This window comes from Melitaea cinxia, chromosome 4 (genome assembly GCF_905220565.1).
Source record: "Melitaea cinxia chromosome 4, ilMelCinx1.1, whole genome shotgun sequence".
NCBI lineage: Eukaryota > Metazoa > Arthropoda > Insecta > Lepidoptera > Nymphalidae > Melitaea > Melitaea cinxia.
Window position 1 is genome coordinate 14,255,183 of NC_059397.1, and position 21,951 is coordinate 14,277,133.

At 30.7% G+C, this 21,951-nt stretch overlaps 1 protein-coding gene and 1 long non-coding RNA gene across 2 annotated transcripts in view; both read right to left on the reverse strand.

Annotated features, from left to right (window-relative positions):
- The window catches only part of LOC123670416 (synaptotagmin-5-like), a 68,766-nt gene extending 56,745 nt beyond the window's left edge, over positions 1–12,021 (reverse strand). Inside the window, exons 1-2 of the mRNA XM_045603912.1 lie at positions 12,018–12,021; positions 11,250–11,584 (exon numbers count right to left, since the gene is read on the reverse strand). Coding sequence (XP_045459868.1) covers positions 11,250–11,584; positions 12,018–12,021 — 339 coding nt within the window. The remainder of the gene's footprint in view (positions 1–11,249; positions 11,585–12,017) is intronic.
- An 8,200-nt stretch (positions 12,022–20,221) lies between these two features.
- On the reverse strand, positions 20,222–20,957 carry LOC123669927. Its single transcript, XR_006745826.1, has 2 exons — positions 20,619–20,957; positions 20,222–20,400 (listed from the first exon to the last, which is right to left on the reverse strand). It is a non-coding gene; the product is annotated as an uncharacterized LOC123669927 (long non-coding RNA).
- Between the last annotated feature and the right edge of the window lie 994 nt (positions 20,958–21,951).

The following is a 21,951-nucleotide window of genomic DNA, read 5'->3' on the forward strand; positions in this document are numbered from 1 at the left end:
TATATTTTAGGTGCGCGGTGTGTGAACGTGGATCGTTGATCGATGCAGCACTTGTTGAGTGTTCAACAGGCTCGGGACAGTTGTGCTCGAGCCCCGGATTCGGTGACCTCATTTAATATTATTACGATGATAGTAACGCTTAGATGATTTATACAAAGAATGTTACCAAAAAGATATTGGTAACATGCTTATAGTGCGTTCAACGAGCCGAGATACCAAATGTAAACAAACCAAATGCGAGGTCATTCAACTATGCAGGGTTTTGTAACTCTTTTTTTACTTACACAAAAATTTTAAATGTAAAATATATTTATATTTTGTAATTACTGAATTAAATATAATTAATTAAATATAATTATGTATTTAAGATTTGATACTTCTTAAATAATAATTATCGAAATATAAAAATCACCCGAGCGCTTCAGGACACGAAATGAAATAAAAATAAATAATACAAATTCAAAGGGCCGTACGCGATCCGATTGTTTTCAAGGCCAGTTAAAATATCGTTCGACCTTGCAGAGAGACGTGCAGCAGATAGCAAACAAACAAGATAGAAAGAGATAGACTACATTTCGTTTGTTCCGTCGTCGCTACGAAAAAATGATGGGCTTTGTTTACATTTGGTATCTCTTCTCGTTGAACAGACTATATAAAATATATTGTTAAATAAAAATGTAATTAAATCTGGTGAGTGAACTTGAAGACGACGAATGATAAACGACGTAAAGCTATAAATATGATTTTCGAATACTTGCTTTTTTATGAGTTGTGTTAGTTTTTAAAATATTATAATTAATATTAGACAAATAAATTTAAGATACTTATGCATTATTATTTAAATACTTATATAATTAAGAGTCAATAGATTTATGGATTTTTTCATTTCAAATTTTATATTGTTGTTTATTTTTTTACACATATTTACAAATATTTAATACTAAAAGTAGTTTGGCGTATAATCAGCGAATGACACTTGTTGCAGTATTCAACAGGCCAGTGGTAAGTTTTTGTCTTGGGCCTCAGCTAAAAAGATAACTCAATTTTATTCTAGATATTTGATTACGTGTATTTATGATATGAATATTATTTTAAACCTTTAAATATGATAATTGGGGCAATATCTGATTATTGATAAATATTACTGTGGTTTAATGCTTGACTCTCTGCGGCCAACCTTGTTATTACTGTTTTATCATATGATCACATTACGAAGTAATAATAATGAAATTGACATAAGATGAAGTAAATACGCTAATGATATAACCTTTGACAGAATATTACTCAAAAGCACTCTTACCATATTACTTATTTATGGATGTAATTCAACAAAAAAATAAATGATTTAAGCTAACCCGTAGCAGCGAGGTAGATTAAGGCCAACCATACTCCTACATGAAAAAGGAATATACGCCCAGCTGTGGGATATTACAGGCTAAATAAAATTAAAATTTAAAAATAAAAACAAAATGTGACAAATATTTCAAAAGAAAACAACAGTAAAATAAAATGTTTTTATTATCTAAATTTGTGTTAATTAAAACGCAAAAATGTGACTTACAAATGAAATACAAACAGCATACTTAATAAATCCTGAAATACAATGGTACTGAAACAATATAATGAAGCACGCTTTGACCGTAATCAAAGGCTAGAGTCAACAACCCACAGCGAAGAGAAGAGTCAGACACAAAAGAGGTTTTATATAAGTTAAATTTACTATAAGTATTTTTCATGTATAAACATGAGCAAAAACTATTAAGTTTTATCAAAGAGATAAAATATTTCCGTTCAATTATTTTCTATTGATTTATGTGTATTCTTAATTTTAAGTAATACGTAAATTACTGAACTTAAGTTTTGTAAAACTCTACACACACAATTTTTTAAAACAAAAATTAATTATTATTGAAATGTAAAATTTTGATAAGGTATTAAGGAAGTCCTTTTGTAAAAACATTGTATAATAATTATTTATTTTAGTAATACATGTAATATCTTGTATAATATACTTTATTAGTTTCGAAATATAAACGTTCATGAATTAAATATCAATATCCGTGAACACAAAGAGAATATTATAACTACGTCTTACAAATACAAGTTAAAACGTTGTATCATTTTATAGGTCAAGGATAACCAGAAACGCACACCTAAACACGGAAAAGCCTGTACATTATGCGGTACGCTGTCCAAAGAATAATTTCTATGACTACATATATTTATTTAATGTTCTAAATATATGTATAGTGCACTATGTACTCCATCGTACTTTGTATAATATATAGTAACAAATAGTAATTTAGTTCATTATCTTTACTAATTAACGAAGCTGAAGTGATCTTTTGGTTACAGCGCTTATATCAAGTTACCAGTACAACAAAGTTTGAATAACCTGTTTAATATTTTTGTAAGCTGTCATATACAACCAACTCCTTATTGCGTAACAATAGCCAAAAATATCAAACAATCAATAAATAGTATCAAAAATGTAAAACTCATGTGTGCTTTCTCTTCATGTCTAGACATAAGTATATGAAGTATTCACAGCATATGTGTCCTTTACAAAAATAACTTTGTGACGTAATACATTAATTAAACATAAAAATAAGTGTTATCAAATTTTCGTTATAGTATCGATAAGAAAATCGAAACGGGCAATATAAAATGAACAAAAGATTAACTGCAGTCAAACCGGTCATCAATTATAGCGTCACACAGATCTGATTTTAAACAAATATTTGCTAAAAATTTTCAATCGGAAGCGATGTATGTAGGCTAATTGATTGTTTATTTCATATTATATCATCGGATCTATTTTGATATTTATTATTACGGATGGATGTCATGGATTAAAATTTATCAAATTTAAAAAAATTATTAGATAATTGTGCCATTTAATTACACTTAACTAGCGAACCGCCCCGGCTTCGCACGGTTGCAAAAACTATCAGTGTTCCTCTACTATATTATGCATGTATTATATATATAAACCTTCCTCTTCAATCACTCTATCTATTAAAAAAACCGCATCAAAATCCGTTGCGTACTTTTAAAGATTTAAGCATACATAGGGACAGAGAAAGCGACTTTGTTTTATACTATGTAGCGACTTTTTATATATCATCACGTGGGCACAAAAAAAGTACAGTTAGTCTGAATGTGTGGTTACCGTGGTCTATAGATGTTTGCAAGACCAGGAATATTACAAGTTACATTCACTATCTTACACCCGCTGTCAACACAGCGTATCCTCACTCTAAGAGAGTACTATATTAAGCGTGATAATAATTACCTATTAGTTTAAACTAGAAATATTATTTATATGAATGTGAAAATACAATTAAAATGCTTAAATTAGAATACCGATATCCTCTATTACAACGCTACGCTTTGCTACGAATTTGCTACGAACCCATATATACCCACATATTCGCAGCTTACTTTATGTAGCGTCGCGCCATCTGTTGGCCTTCATGAAAGACATTTGACCTAGGTAGCTTTTAAATTTCCTTGCCAAGTTTGCATTTATTTAGTTAAAAATGTTAGGTATAGATGGCGCTATGCGTCAAAACCACAAACAAAAACAAAAAGGGCGTGAAGTGATAAAATTTAAAAAGTTTTTTTGTACGTTTTAAAACCCCGTCGAATTGTTGGAATAAAAAGTAGCCCATATGTTATTCTGAATCACCAGCGTATTCAGTTTCATTACAATCCATTCAGTATTTTATGCGTGAAAGTGTAACAAGTGATTCGTGATATAAATAGGATAATATTCGAACTATAAAATGATTAACTTTTAAATGATTAATTAATATTTTATATTTTATTTAAAAACAAATTTAACGTGCACTGTGGTGGCAGGCGAACAGTTAAATTCTACGATCTAAATGAATTATTTCTTAGCAACGAATTTGAATACTTCGAATTTACTTATCCGTGATAGTCTACAACGAATTAATTTGAATGAATTGTGTGGAACGATATTTTAATTCTACATAAGCACGAAAGCTACTTAGCATATTTATTAAAAAGTTTTCATATTTAATTAGCGTAAGTAGCTTAGCGAATTATTATAATGTTTAATTACAGTTTTAATTGATAAAAAATATTACCAAAGCGAGCGTGAGTTATGTCAGTCCCCTAATATTTTATTTTTGTGTTAATTATTTTACAGTTCGGTATAAATACGTCACATTTAACAGATGTACCGTTTTATCTTTTATTGAATACTATCCATCCGCCCTGGTTTCACACAGTTGCAAAAACTACCAACATTCCTCTACTATATTATGCATGTATTATATGCATATAAACCTTTCCTGGAATTACTCTATTTGCTAAAGAAAACTGCATTAATATCCGTTGCCTAGTTTTAAAGATCTAAGCATACAGACAGCGGGAAGCGACTTTGTTTTATACTATGTAATGATGAAGGTTTGGAGATTAATATTAGTTAACTATTGTTTTTGTTGTCAGTGCTCTTTCATTGCTAGATATTAGTTCGTTAATACTCTTATATCGTCAACACAAGTTGTTGGTCTAAGAAAGCCTTCAAGCCCTTTTTAGTTATTCGGTAATAGTCTTCCAGCGCTGTGTTTTTAGATACAAGTCCATCGTAATTATGGACTAACGTCCGTTTATCCTTCAAACAATGTGCCCATCCTTTTGTATTGCTATTTCAACTTTAATGTGTGATGAACTATCTCAGTTTCTATAATGTCTTATTAATTTAATTAGATCGCAGAAAAAGATAAAAAAACGAAATTTTATTTTTATTAACTTCGGGTACAGCAGGACATGTCTTGCTTAAAAATGTTAAGGTATCCGATTGGGAAAGTATCGCAACCTTTGTGGTCCCGTGTGAGTAAGGTAGTCAGAGTTCGGGGGAGGATCGGCATTAGAGTCGGCAAGACGCTGTCTTGTTGTGTAATGTTCTTGGTACTGCTAGCGTTTATATGGCACAGTATCTGCTTACCATGGAGCGGACTCTACGCGTATCTGCCACCTTTGTAGTATAAAAACTAAGGTATAAAGCCAAAAGGTAAATATAGAAAACCACACGCACAAAAATTATCAAAATAATAACAAAAATAAGTTAATAAAATTAATGTTCAGCGTTTCTGGCTTACTTATCTTTCCGATAGAGTTTACGGTTCTTCTTAATGTCGTAAAGTTTATTTTTATTTGATCGACCCTAACTGTAGGAAGTTGTCTATACGGCTAGAACGGCGTGACTTGAATGAGCTACGAAATATACGTAGCGAATTCGTAGCAGAGCGTCTGTAGGAAATAGCTAATCTATATATCTATACAAATAAATAAAATTGGAGTGTCTGTTTGTAATATTAAAATAACCGCTTTTGACTAGATGCATATGGATTTATATACGGTACTTATACCAAAATAAGATTTTTTACAATTTTTGTCTGTCTATCTATGTGTCTGTTAGTTCCGGCTAATCTCTAAAGCGGCTGGACCGATTTTGACGGGAATTTCATTGGCAGATAGCTGAGGTAACAAGGAGTAATTTATGCAACTTTATTTTAGAAATTTATTTAACTCTGCGAATTGAACAATAACTTCTTTGTTAAATTCCGCGTGGACGAAGTCGCGGGCACAGCGAGTATGTAATAAAGCCAATTTTTAAACATCATTAACATCTTAACCTATTACAAGAACCACGAAGAAATGTAAGTTATATATTTACACAAAAATACCAATTAAAAACTAAGAACAAATTTGACTATATGTGCTACCGACCAAATTTACAAGGAAACGTACCTACTACAACTATACTTCCAAGCGTTCGTAACGTAATTTGTACGTACGTACGTGTAACGTACGTAAATGTAATTTGTTCAATACAGTATTAAGTAAATAAATAAACCAGAGTGATTTCAAACAAAACTATCCTTCAAAATATTACCTACCTTATAATAATTTTATGTATCTACTCAAGTCGCTACGAGCTTCGCATGCAGCCAATACGTGACGGAAAGTCTTACGAGTGTGTAATGAAATTGATTCCCGCCCTGTTTATTTTAAATGAGCGCATACACGGGTTGGGACAATCGTGAAGATATTGACTTTAGTAATAAAGAAGTCACGTACACAATAGAAATGTCTTGTTAGCTGTGTAGGTAGTCTTGAATATTTTTATTATAGAATTTTACTAACTGTGCCCGCGACTTCGTCCGTGAATTTAACAATAAAGTTATGTTTTAGTTCGCATAGTTATAAAATAAATAAATTTCTTAAATAAAAGTAGCCTAAGTATTCCTTATTACATCAGCTATTTACCAGCGAAAGTTCCCTAAAAACCGGTCCAGTCGTTTCGGAGATTAGCTAGAATAAACAGACGCACAGTCAGACAGATAGACAGACAGACAAAAATTGTAAAAAATGTTATTTTGGTATATGTACAGTGTATACATCCATACGCATTTAGTGAAAAGTGGTTATTTTATTATTACAAACAGACAATCCAATTTTATTTATTTGTATAGATGTATAGATGAAGCAAAATAGAAATATTTATAACAAAGATAAATTTAGATGCCTCTCGATGTTTTCAAATAGATTAAAAAAGGGTATTAAAGGTTATTTCGGTATGAGACGCGCTCTGGACTTTTAAGAAATATAAATTATTTTAAATATTTTGTAATAAAATGTACCAAATCTAATTGTATAGTAACTTTCGAAAAGAGAAGGTGCGAAATATTATTAGCTATTAATTTAAGTAGTTATGTATAGAAAAAAAAATAGTTGGTATGCCTAAGCATTTTTACTAATTTTTGATATTTTATACAAAATATTAATTCTTTAGTTGATACACTAACAACTAAGTAGTGTTTTTATACAATGTACTTGCCTAAAATATTTTTTGGAGTCAGAAGCATTACTTTTTATTTATATATATATATTATATATTATAAAAGTGATTGAACATTTAAACATTGCTTTTAATTATATTTGTTGATATATCTTTGTGACACTTGTTCAATAGAAGAAAACAGTATCTAAATGGTGTCAATTTTCGTTGAAGGGTTTAGTGGTTGAAAAGCTGAAAAGACAACAGTAACATCAAGCAAATCCAATCTAAGAACCTTTTTTGACTTAAAATATTGAAAAGGATTATATATACATTCAAGTATATAAAGTAAGTCTTACAGATACAATTTTGTATTGTAGACGTGATTTCAACGTTGAATTTTACATACCCACTGTCTCCAATATCTTAATTCTATTTGTATTATAATCTTATTTATTGGTTGCTTTATACATTTTGAATGCAATTTACTTTCTTGGAAAGTCGCTTTTAGTTACAATATCTCTCGAATTTCATTTTACTTTTTTTTTTGCAATCCAATAGAAATCCAATAGAAGAAGATGCCGTGTCTTATTTAAACTTAATAAAATTATTTTTAAAAGCTGTCGCTATAAGCAAATCTATCTATACAAATAAAATTGGAGTGTCTGTTTGTAATATTAAAATAGCCGCTTTTTCTAAATGCATGTGGATGTACATACACAGTACATATACCAAAATAACATTTTTTTTTTACAATTTTAGTCTGTCTGTCTGTTTGTTCCGACTAATCTCTGAAACTGCTGGACCGATTTTGACGGAGCTTTTACTGGCAGATAGCTGATATAGTAACGAGTGACTTAGACGAGAGAGACGAGCTACTTTTATTTTAGAAATTTATTTATTTTGTAACTCTGCGAACAGAACAAAATTTTTTTAAATTCCACACGGGCGAAGTCGCGGGCACGGCTAGTTTTAAAATAAAACTATTTACATTTTCATTGCTGAAATTGAATTATACTTCATTAGATTCAAAATCCCTTGGGTTTTTCTTAAATTCTAATTTTTTTACATGTAATTATTAAAAACATCTACGGTTTTACATGGGCTAATGTTTATGATAACATTCCATGTGTCGAGATAATGTCGTAGAATTCTTAATTATCTAAGGAATCCTTTCCCAGTAAACAAACTTTCCGTTCGTTGTAAAAATATTGATATGCAAAAGTCCGTCGGTAATGAAATATGTAAGGTTTAAGATTATGTAAGGTTTGTTTTAATTTTTTGTTTCAATCACAAATCTACACTAATATTATAAAGCTGATGAGTATGATTCTTGAAACGCGAATTCCGGGAACTACTGGCTAAAATCAAAAAACTATTTTTGTGTTGACTAATCTCAGTACAACGGCTTCGGTGCGACAAAGCCAGCCCTGCGGTCACCAACCCGCCGCCTGCCCAGTGTGGTGACTATGGGCAACACACATGAGTTCACGCCATTTTTGGCTCGAAGGGGAAGACTTTGTCCAGCAGTGGAATGCGATAGGCTGAAGTGATGAATCTCGATTAAAAAATTTTATACTGAAGAAAGCTTTAGGCTGTCAACACAATTGTGGTTGCTGGCAAACGAAAAAAAAAACCGACTTCAGTTACATCGACAAGTAATACAACGTAGGTAGATAAAAAAATAGTCAAGTAAATACGCGATATCAAAGATTACTCCAAAAGTTGTAATCAGATCTCGATGAAATTTAAACGTGACCACAGATAAACACCGGCTTTCGATTATATTAAAAATTATCAAAATCGGTACACTCAGTAAAAAGTTATGCGGTATAATACAACGTAGGTCGTTTCCGTAGACTAGTCAAGTAAAGTCGCATTATTAGATTTAACTCGAAAAGTAGTTGTTAGATCTCAAATAAATTTAAATGGGATCAAACGACACACACAACCTTTCGATTAAAAAAATTTTTGTCGAAATCGGTCCACCCAGTTAAAAGTTCTGAGGTAACATACATAAAAAAATACAGTCGAATTGAGAACCTCTCCTTTTTTGGAAGTCAGCTAAAGATCACCAAAATCGGTACACCCAGTAAAAAGTTATGCAGATTTCCGAACGTTTCCCTCGATTTCTCTGGGATCCCATCAACAGATCCTGGTTTCCTCATCATAGTACCACACTTAGGATATCTCCTTTCCAACAAAAAAAGAATAATCAAAATCGGTTCATAAGCGACGAAGTTATCTCTGAACATACATAAATATATATATATATATATATATATATATATATATATATATATGTATATGTATATGTATATGTATATGTATATGTATATGTATATGTATATGTATATGTATATGTATATGTATATGTATATGTATATGTATATGTACATGTATATGTACATGTATATGTATATGTATATGTATATGTACATGTATATGTACATGTATATGTATATATATATATATATATAGACGCCGTATCGCCGATCGAACTGAGTAACCTCCTTTTTTGAAGTCGGTTAAAATACGTTTCTATTTAATTAAATTGAGTGAATCCGCGGGGAAAAGCCAGTCACGTATATTAATGCAATTCGTTTATATCTATAAAGAAACGACTGTGTGGACAAATATTTTATGCATACGGATACTAAATAATAAAACAAACGGGGTGAGCTAAATAAAACCGTTTAAAAAAAATTGGAACAATTTACTTGAGTACTCAACAAATTGAACTATATAAGTACCATTTTATAGGTCAAATTTTAATGTAATAAGTTGTATTTTCGTGTTCCTTATCAAGTTAGTTCACGTTCCTATTCCTTCGGGATACTCAGTGTAAGTACTTTGTACGGTGTTGTACTTGTTTGTGAAGTCTATAATAAGCTTACGGTCGAAATATCCGACATTTAACAGACTATATGTTTGTTACACGTTTGTAGAGAAATTTCTTTTACATCAAAGAAAGATATATTTTTCTTTACTAATAATCTTGATATTTCCCAAGGTTGATACAAAAGCCTTGGACTGATGTGGCATAATAATATAAAAATAACCCGAAAAATGCCATAGCTCGACAGATTTAGGTGTATTTTTTTTTGTTGTTCGTTGTTTGTTAGTTTGCTATGGAATATTTTATTTTTCTAATGTCTGAAATTGTCTGATATTTGTAATATTATGTATCAAAAAACGAAAAAAAAAAGATTTCAATTTCATCTACAAATAATACGACGCGGGTAGTCCATAAAACAGTCAATTACAAATTGTTAGGAATAAACTCAAAAAGTACTCGTCAGATCTCAATCAGGCTTTCAATTAAAAAATAATCGTCAAATTCCGTATACCCACTTATAGGTTATTAGTTAAAAACATCAAAAAAACAATACATTTGAATTAACACCGTACTTCTTTTTTAAGTTGGTCAAAAAAGAGCTTTTAGTTTGTCCTCTCATTGACCGAATTTCCAATTTACTTACACTGAAAACAAAAGGTCGAACGGAGTCAAAGATAATCAAAGAATCAAATCAAAGATAATTATCAATGATGTTGAAATGTTTAACAACAATCAATCATTAATTTTAATGACCGTGGCCCTATATGAACTTTGTTAGAATTGATTTTATTAAATTACTAGCTGTACCCTGCGCGCGTTGCTACGCTTTTTTTTATTTTTTTTTTTGTCTTACTAACTCAGAAACCTTTGTGGGCTCATGCACAACACTTTGCTGAAGATCATGACATGATTAAATGCATAGTTCTATTATATTCTATAACGAACACAGACAAACATTCATTTTTATATTTAAAAGATTGATGAATAAGATAATAACAAGTTTTTATGAAACATTAGACAGATATCAAAACGTAGGTGTATCACAATAATTCATCTGAGTAGATGAATGGTTTCAAATTACAATTAATTCTAATATTGTTATAAAAGACATTAATTTTATTTATTCAAATACACTTTTAACTTTTATGAAAAACGTTAATGAAAGTAATTCCGAATAATTTCAACGTTAGCCGAGGAAAATAGGTCTCAGCAATCTTTCAAAAAATGAAAGTGGCAAAAAATTGTGTCAATAACAAATATTAGAACAAAAGATCCAACTACGTAATACGATTTTTATTTGGGCTTATTTTTCATATAATTTAACATTTTACTTTGTAAGTGTTATAAATGCTTCAGCGATATATCATTATAAAAAAAGTTTTACGACCAATTTAATCGTAATTTATGTATGTTTGTTGTTTGTACTTTCATTTGTCATTCACTAAAATCGCTGAATCGTTACTTCATTATTTTTAATGTAAGTAAGATGATTGAATTCTAGTAATTGTGAGGATCAATAAAAATAAAGGTATCTATAAAATTTTGATTAAAATTTTACGTACACATATAACGTGAAAATAAAAATAGAAAACTTACATTTTGTCCAACATCCATAGGCGCCAGCAGTGGTGGTTCCTGCTTTTTAGGTCTTCTAAACAGGAATAAGAGGCCTGCAACAAGTAACACCATACCAGCACCTCCCATAGCACCCAAAGCTACACTCCAGGCGTTTCCATTTGAACCCCACGGACCATCCATCCGTGGCAACGCTTGAGGAGCCAGTGTCTCTCTTTGAGGAATAAAATTTTCTTTGTTTAAGGTTTTTGTCGCAGTCTCCATATTCCAATTATTCCAATACCCCTCCATATTATCGTAGTCGCGACCGTCCCTAGGTGCCCCACCGCGATGACTCCGATCTGCCCACAGCTTATCTGCAGATAACGAAATTAGTTACATAGTACAATGTAGCATCGATCGGTGTTCGACGACGTGTACACGTTGTTTTTTCGATATACGATTCATAAACATATTTTTACATTGATTTTTTTCGTTGAAACTGAAAAATATTTTACATACAAAAAACGTTAAAGAAAATTTTCCAACAGACAAACTGATTATGCAGATTGTGAAACAAATGGAACACTAATAAATCCACTGACGCACAAGGTCCATAAAAGTTCAATGGCTCTTATTGTTTGTTTAACATGACTAACCACGGCTTACATGGCAGTTAAAGATCACTAAACAAACTTTTTGTTACAATGCAAGCTTCGAACTTACGCGTGACTCTGCAGCGTTCACGTTACCATATGGTCAAGAATAATAGAGCAAATGTATTATTATATTGACACATATATTACATACCCATAATACGTGGTGAGTTACTTCGGGTTTTTTATAGTAGAGATAATTGTTTTTGATTGTTTCCTTGGAACACTTGGGCGGGCGGAGCGCACGACTGTACGGCGCGGCGCTCGTCTTATCATTAGACTTGTTTACGCCGAGTCGTGATCTGTGTTGCGATGTTGACTTTATGGCGACGTAATCGTGTATTCATTATGTTATGCGCGAAGATTCGTACAGATAAAAGCGAAGGGACTATAAAATCAGGACCTTTTATTAACGGGATTACCCACATATTGTATGAGTTCGCCTGTTATATATAATTTACTAGTGCCTATATAAGAATATCGTATAATTATATTCTATTTTTTTTAAAATTACATAGGCAGGTTCGGAACCAAAACATCGTTTTGGATTTTTCTATAATAATAAGTAATATAATATTTCTCTTTAATAACATAACAAGTAAAAAAAAAAACTTAACTTTAACCAACTACTTGATTATAGATGTAGGTGAGTTGGTATGTAATTATAGATGTAGGTGAGTGGGTATGTTAATTATAGATGTAGGTGAGTGGGTATGTAATTTTCTCCTTTAATTTACTGAGGTGGTAAATTATGTGTACACTTATATAAAAAATGTATGTTTTGTTTAGCGTTGAGATATAAACAAAATTTAATTCAGAATTATGAAATTCAAGTTTCAAAAATGTTTGCACGTAACGAAAGTCTGCTGTTTGAAAATTATGAAAATTAAATGTCAACATTACATTTTTATTATCTATACAAATAAATAAAATTGAAGTGTCTGTTTGTGATATTGAAATAACCACTTTTTAATAAACGCATATGGATGCATACACGGTACTTATACCAAAATTACATTTTTTACAATTTTTGCCTGTCTGTCTGTTTGTTCCGGCATATCTCTGAAACGGCTGGACCGATTTTGACGGTACTTTCACTGGCAGATAGCTAATCTAGTAAGGAGTAACTTACGCTACTTATATTTTAGGAATTTATTTATTTTATAACTCTGCGAAGTGATCAATAATTTTTTGTTAAATTCCACGCGGACGAAGTCGCGGTTACAGCTAGTACATCATATTATATATTTTGATGGCAGAGGTAATATTGAACGGGGATTTTTCCGGAACACAAATATTTGGTTCAGTAAACAATTTTCAGGCACGGGCGCTCAAGCGAGTTATATCTTTTTATCCGTATGATTGTCTGTGTATTACTACATATGTTATGTATAATTATATTATTATTATTATTTTCTAGAAGTACGGGTATAAAAACGTATCTATCTACCTATATAACTAAAATTGGATCGTTGAAATGTATGTACGCACATAACTTTAAAACGAGTGCAATAAATAAGACAATTTGACTTTTTTCCGTTATTGTCAGGAAAAACTTTGTATAAAAAGAAAAAAAATCGAACTGGACACGAAAAAAATGTTTCAGTACAAATTTCATTGGATCAGCTAGTCATTAATAATATTTTAACATGGATTCACTCACAGACAAAGAACAGAATAAATCTAAACTTCAAAATGAGAAAAGATTGCTAGAAGAGAAAAAATTTCAGGATTTACAGTTTGAATATATTTGAAAATTCATTACTAAAAACGATTTCGTACGCTTAAGAATTAAAATTAACACTTATTTCGTTCGCGGTAGGGCTTTTTCCCAAAGCTTAATTTGACTATGTCGTTAAAGATTTATGCTAAGAAGACGTCGAAATTAAGCTGAAATTGCAAAATTTAAACTACAAAATAAATACATCCGCACGCATACAAAAACATTCTTACTCAAACAGTAATGCTTTCTTGTTTTTTTTTTCAGATTTTACGTAAACGCAGGCAGAAGAGCGAGTAACCTGAGTCGCAAGTTTTTAATAAAACTCATTTTAGGATGCTGACACCATCGTAAAACGATGCATATAACTTCTACCATAATTTTGTCACTATCAGTGCATAGTTGACAATTATTAATATGGTCTACTAGGTCTTATAGTACGACAAAATTAATTTCACTGTTGGACAAGAGAATATGAAATTCTATTCGAGAAACTTACACTAACAATAAGTAAATTAAGGCGTTTGGGGTTTGTTCGTATATCGCCCTTTTTTCACTAAAATTGCGCACTAAATTTTTGTGTAAACGGATACTGAAGTTGACAGAATGTTTGGCTTGGTATCTTAAATTAATTTGGACAAATACTCGGGTAGGTTTTAAATAACATTTTAAGGCGAGTTAGCATTCTTGGCAGCATTCCACGCGGACATAATTCGTACCATAACTAATCTGTATATATTTTATTTAGAATTTGTTTTACGGTTATTATAATTATTATCCAGTGTATTGTGTACGGTTATGATAAAGTTGAAATTCATTCACTGAAAATACAATTAAGAAATTGTTTACTAAAATAACACATTGCTAAGTTTTTGATAATACTCCTGAGGGGAATTGAGGTTAAGATCGGCAACGCGCTTGCGATGCTTCTGGTGTTGCAGACGTCTTTAAGCTACGGTAATGGCATACCATGAGGTGAGCCGTACGCTTGTTTTCTGACCTAGTTATATATTTAAAAAAAAAATACGATTAGACTGTGTTTATAAAAATGATTACAAAACATTTTTTTTCTTTTTTATATTTCTATTCAATCGGATGTTCTGTTCCTTCTTTATTAAGCTAATAATTGTTTACTATAAATTTAGAAAATATTTTTGTACTCAATTCAAAAAAGATAAACGAATCAGTCACATCAGAGCAATTCGTCTCTCTTGTTATATAAGAGTTGAAAAAATATACGTCCCTGGTATAGCCGTACGTTAATGTTTTCATTCGATCATGACGAAGATTTCGAGTCCTATCTAAACTTCGGTTTAATTTTAGTTAGTATTTATTTTTCATAGAAACCTTCTTAGGATTTTAGTAAAAAAAAAAAAAAAACGCAGACGTCCGAGTTTAATTTGACTTCCATACAATGTATTTTCGAATGCAAACTGAATGTCGTGTATACATATATATATATAATAAGAACAAACGTAACAAAGTAACTAACAAGTTGAAAACATGTTTTCGCATGCATCGCAAAACCACACTTGAAGTGTGAGTTTAACCCTATATGAACTAAAAATTATATACATAAGTACTTACATTATAAAAAAATATCGTGGAGTTTTCATTCACTCCTAATCAGTACTCAATTTTTTCTTAAGATGAGATGAGGGCAGCCTAGAATAGAGTAATAATGATTCTAAGAACCGCTAAGTGATACAAAAATACTTTGACCATATTTGTGGTATTCAATCCCTACAGGCAATTATAATATACGGAGGGTGATATATGATACACCTTTTAGACAAGCTTTTAAACTTTAAACTACAAATACTTTAGTATGTGTTCATAATTAATTATACGTCTAAAGTTACAACTTGAAGTGTCCTTTGACGCGGTTATTTGTTGTATGATCTTTGCTATATATAAATTCTATTAGATTTTTGGAGGTTACTCCATAAGAATCGATTTTTAACCGACTTCCAAAAAAGGAGGAGGTTCTCAATTCGACAGTATTTTTTTTATTTTATTTAATTTTTTTATGTATGTTACATCAGAACTTTTGACCTGGTAGACTGATTTCGACAAATTTTGTTTTAATCGAAAGGTGGTGTGTGCCAATTGGTCCCATTTAAATTTATTTGAGATCTAACAACTACTTTTCGAGTTATATCTAATAATGCGTTTTTACTTGACGCTTTTTTCGTCGACCTACCTTGTATTATACCGCATAGCATTCTACTGGATGTACCGATTTTGATAATTCTTTTTTTGTTGGAAAGGGGATATCCCTAGTTTGGTACCGTGATAAGGAAACCAGGATCTGATGATGGGATCCCAGAGAAATCGAGGGAAACTCTCGAAAATCCGTAATAACTTTTTACTGGGTGTACCGATTTTGATAATTTTTAATTTTATCGAAAGCTGATGTTTATCGTGTGGTCACATATAAATTTTATCGAGATCTGATAACTACTTTTTGAGTAATCTTTGATAACGCGTAGTTGCTTGACTATTTTTTCGTCGATCTACGTTGTATTACTTGTCGATGTAATTGAAGTCGGTTTTTTTTTTCGTTTGCGAGCAAACACAATTATTATATATAGCCCCCCATATGAAAAAATATGAGGAGTAAAATCTACTGAACGAATGACCTCGTTACGTTTCTCGTAACGCCATCTATCGGAATCCAATAGGGTTCCAATTGATAGCGTAACGATTTTTTCTAATTTCTAACCCTATTGGGTTCCGATTAGCGTTATTTGATTCGTTTATTTACAATTTGATATGTTATTAATCTTTTTCTTAGACTAGTACCTAAGCCTATTTTGTGCCTATTTAGATAGTCAATCTCCAGTTGTGCGTCAGAGCTCTCACACATACTTTTCTTAATTCTATCACTTATTTTACAATATTATTCATATCTGCAATGGAAAACTTAAAAATTTGTTTTACTTTATTCACGGTAATTTTGGTATTAGTTATGTTCACGTGGAATGGTGCTAAGAATGATGCCACGATTTCCCTCTTTTGATTTGCAATTTAATTTCTCAAGGGGCAAAAATATACCTGTTTGTATAAGAGACAATAAGTATAACAAATATAAAAAGTATAATATAAATTTTGTTTGTATAATTACTCTCACGTATACTAAAATATTTCAGTACCTTATCGATTAAAATCATCTTCGCGATCTTATCATCTTGGCGATCTACTATCAATCATAAAATTAAATCATTTGAAGAAAATCGACTTCTAGCGCTTGATTCAAAACGCCAAGTTAATATACATAGACTTAAACCCTTCTATACTTACACAAACAAGTTTGCGGGTCAGCTTTACTGCCGGACTTGCTCTCTCAACGTTCTCTCCGAGGTACGGTGGGGAGACCCACAAGGACTGCATAAACACCCAGACTACGGCAAATTTCTGTATGGCCAATACAAATGTTTATCACGTGTGCGAATCGAACCCGCAACCGTTAGCGTAACAGCCACAAACTCTCCAAGTCTGCTCCAGGCTCCATCACTCTTGCAACACACGTGACCAGTATACACTCACTTTGACTCGCTGATTTTAACAAGCTATGATGGTTGATTGCGGATGATCTCATTTCTGATTTTATCCTTCAGAGTAGTATAAAGTAGAAAGGCGATATACAAGAAAAAAAAAAAGTTTCTAAGTGTTATATTTATAATTACTACTATAGTCAAATAGCTTTACCAACATACCAGACAAACAGGCTTATTCTTTGAATTTATAAGCGGTATAAGACTATTAACCTAGCAGTCACCTTTGAAAAGTAAAATACAGCTGAACAATAGATAAGAAAGAAAGATTGCATTTAATTAATTTCAGTCTAGCTTCAATTGTATTCCAAATAAAGCTTTGTTACATTCACGGTGAATACCAAAGCCGTGTCAGTGTAAAATATTCAGACTAAATAATGCGTACCTATTATTTTGTTCCATATATGTATATCAATACATAATTTTCAATTTACTATTCAGTTGGTTAATGGAATTAATGATTGTTTTTGAGAAAAAAAATTAGTTGTCCGAGTCTATTTGATAAAAAATAACAAGAATTTTTATCAGGCAACAATTAAAATAAGTAATTTTTATACAGGCATTTTTGAAAATATAATGATTTTTGTCATAGATAAAGTAAAATATATGGTATGAACATCAGTAGAAACTACGTCTGAAAATTATTATAATAAGTTCTAAAAATTCCCTTGCAATGAAAAAGAATGTGAAGAACTTGAAATTATTATTTCCAGACACACAATAATTCATATTACTTACGCTGATTCGAAATTCAGGAAAATACACTTATCGTAGTTTAGTACCTTCGTCTATACTTATTCGTTTGTAAAATGCACTACTTAGCGATTTTACTGTTGTAAATACTTATGAAAAAACGTATGCTCATTAGTTTATTGATGGTATCTTGACTATATTTTTAATGTACATGTTTATAAAAAAATAAAAATAAAATGATTTAAATATTAATCTGTACCGATTGTTATAGAACCTTTTCCCCCTTTCCGTACCTTTAGAATTGATGTATTTTTATGCATAATAAAAAATATATATTAATACATATATTGACGATAAAAAATATATACATATACTTATATTGACGACGTGTTGGCGCAACAGTACTGACTGTTGCGCTGGCGGTCGCGGGTTCGATCCTCGCTCACGACAGATATTTGTATTGGCCATATAGATGTTTCCGAACCCCCAACACAGGAGAAAATCCTACTGGGGATGTTGAGGGTGAAGCGTTTGTTTATTTGTTTATTTATTAGAATTCTACACTTCTCTAGATAAACTATAAGTTGTGCGAAATTTTATACTCCTCCGACAGCGCAATTTTTGTAAAAAGGGATACAAATTTTTTTCTCTACGTATTAATATTTACACATATTTATATAAGGCTTACTTTGGTAATCTAAATCAAAAACATAAATAAAATATAAAGCGGAAATTGCAATGAATAAATTAACTATTAACGATACCAAATTTCAAATAAGTATTTTAATTAACATAAAAGCTATCACGTTTTTTCCTTAAGCATCTACTGTAAAGTTCAGTTTTATGAGCTTACTATAAATTGCTGGTGTCGATATTTAAAAGATTTTTATACTTAAGAAACTAAATTATACAAACATCACTATTTTAAAAATATGTTGTTGACTATAGTGCTTCACTATATTCGAGATTCAATAGAGATGTCATTATAGAAAATAATCAAAAAAAAAACAAAAAAATTATATCGTTATGAGTCACATTGTAGCCAAAGAATTATATGAAATCTTTTTTGCTCTCCTGTAAAACGATGATTTTCGACTTATATTATTTGTCACAGGAGGCATAGAAATATTTTTTTTATAATAGAAAATAATTAAAAAATGTATACAACGCCATCTATGAGTCGGTAAATGTATTATGATGCAATGCGGTAAAACACTTCGTACTTTTCTATAAAATGCTAGATGTCACTGTATAGCTTTCTAAAAAAAGTTTGTGATTGTGAATTTCCAAACTTTTTTTTTCACGAGGATTAGTCAATTTAATTTCTTTTTAAACCTAACAATGTAAATAGCCTATAAGAAATTAGTCAAGTCAGTTGTATTGAATTACGTTTCCTGAATAAAACTGGTCTTTCAGAATTTTTTTAATTTCTAAGTTTTAAAACACACAAACCATATTTGCAAGTGCTACCGTAGACGGACATGACAATCTTACACATACAAAAAAAACAGTATTTTAGTTTAAAATAAATAAAAATTTATTGAATACATAATTTAACTAATAATCTACAACAAATATTCAACAATATTTATACATATTATATATATACAGTCTCCAATATTAACATTGATAAATGCAAACTTGTTAGTTAATATTTGAATGTTTATCATTTCAATCTCAATTTTTTTTTGGCAATTCTTAGCACAAAATATTCTTAGTGATGTACTATAAAAGGTTATATTATGTAATTAGTATGTCTCATATTAATTTGATAGTCAGTTTATATTATTGAATGGGATACTTATATTTATTACATTTTTTTTGGCAATAAAATTAATTACAAATTAATCCATATGACAACTGTTCTTTCTGTTACAGGGTTGTGACTCTGGAATAGTAACAGCAGTGTTCAAAACCTTCACAAAATACGTGTTACTCCATTAATATAACAAAAAGTTATGAATTTGAAGTTATTTATTAAATGGCGAGATGCAGACTCCTTTGAATTTATAAACTATCTGTAATATAAGATCTTATCTGTAATATAATAGAAGACACAAAAAAGACACTACGGATGTGAGAGCTGTGAAAAACAACTAGGACATATTTTGCTGGATCCAAATACCTACTCGAAGACAGTACAGTGGATATAAAAGCTTTTTTTATAGAGGTGGACATGAAATTAGCCATTATCTTTTAGTTTTAATAGAATTTGCATATAATACTTCTTCTTCTTCTTCTTTTATAATTGGACTCCCTTAGGAATTGCCAAAGTCAGAGGGTTTCCCTTAAATTGTTTCTAAAGACTCTGCTCATAAGATTAGCGTTGTGATACTACAAGGTTATGTACTATATTACTTTTATATTGCAAATTAACTGACAATTTGTGGTAAGGAAGATTTTATTTTAGGTTTATATTTTATAGCATTTTAACAATTGTATACATAACTTAGTTTACAAAAACCTATTCTCCTTATATTTAAATTGAACATATTGTTATGACTTTTCAACATGCTTGTTGAAAGGATATTGCTGCTTATATCTTTGTACTCCGAGGGTTACAAATGCTGAAAAAAATAGAAACTATGATTACGGACATTATTAAATATATTAAGTTAGGTCACAATAATAACATAAGAAATAGCGTAATTTTGAAATAACTAGTCTATTAAGTAAGCAATTTCACATTAATTACACATATACAAAATAAAATTTACAAAATATAAAAAAAACTACAGTTTGTGATTAGTTTATGTTCATAAAGTAATTTTATATACGTATTTACCAAAAGAAAAAGTTGATACAACTATTTTCCCAGGAAGTGTTTTATTTTTGAAAGCAGCATTAGCTAGATATCCTCCAATACCAACAAGGCCAATCGAGCTAAATATCCTGCAAGCAGTGCAGTCTGCAGGCCGGGTCTCCACAGCTGTAGTCATATTTATATAATTGGCTAGTTTATTTCTCTTAGTTCCATAAAATGGCTAATTGAAAATAGCTCAATTATCTTGGATCAACCGGCTAACCGGTTAATTTTAGATTTAGTTAGAAACTTAGAAATTTGACAAATGGTGTTAATGCTATTTATAAAATGTCAATGTCACTACTACAGCCTACGGCTACAGCGTATAAATTATGCTGCTGTATAATGTGCTGCGTAATGCGTATTGCTATATTTATCTAGTCTTAAAAGCGCACAATTTTATTATTTCAAAACCCAGTATCTAACAACAATTATTATTAAATAATAAATTACAACAGATAACTTAAAAACATATGAAATTAAAATGACAACATTTGAATATTCTACTGGAATTCCATTGGAATATTTAACCTTAAATACCTTGTTCTGAACAGTTACACATATTTCCCCATTTTTTTTAAATATTTTTTTTAATCCTTTTTATTTATTTTCACCGAGATGTCTGGCGCGAAGGTCTAGCAGTAGACTGCGACAGGCTGGAGTGATGATGATGATGATGATGATGATGATGATGATGATGAAGATGATGATGATGATGAAGATGATGATGATGATGAAGATGATGAAGATGATGACGACGATGACGACGATGACGACGATGACGATGATGACGATGATGACGACGATGACGATAATGACGATGATGATGATGATGATGATGATGATGATGATCATGACTTTTTTTTTTTTTTTGATAAAAAAGAAAAAACTGTCAAAGTCACATAAATATACTTTTATATATTTTATACGATTTAATTAAAAATAACGTTATAAATTGTTTGAAAAACGTTGTAAAAGTGTTATAAAAAATCCTAAGTTTTGGATTATATATTTGTCTGTGTAAAAAGAGTGCTTTGGAATGTTTGATTTAATCAGAAAAACACCAACAAATTATATTTTTTGACATAACCGAAAATCAACTTTAATAATTAAAAACGAACACAATATTTATAGAAGAAATCAACCCCAAATGTAAAAGGAAAAGAAAAGCGAATTGAAATAAACAGTGAATGGAGTTTTACAAATTGGTGTCTGTGAGCTAATGTATTGTGAAAGCTCAAATGCGGTTGCTAAGGCCGCCATCAGTCTCTTCCACTGCGTCCAATTGCAAGACCTTTCTGTGACGCTCCTGGTT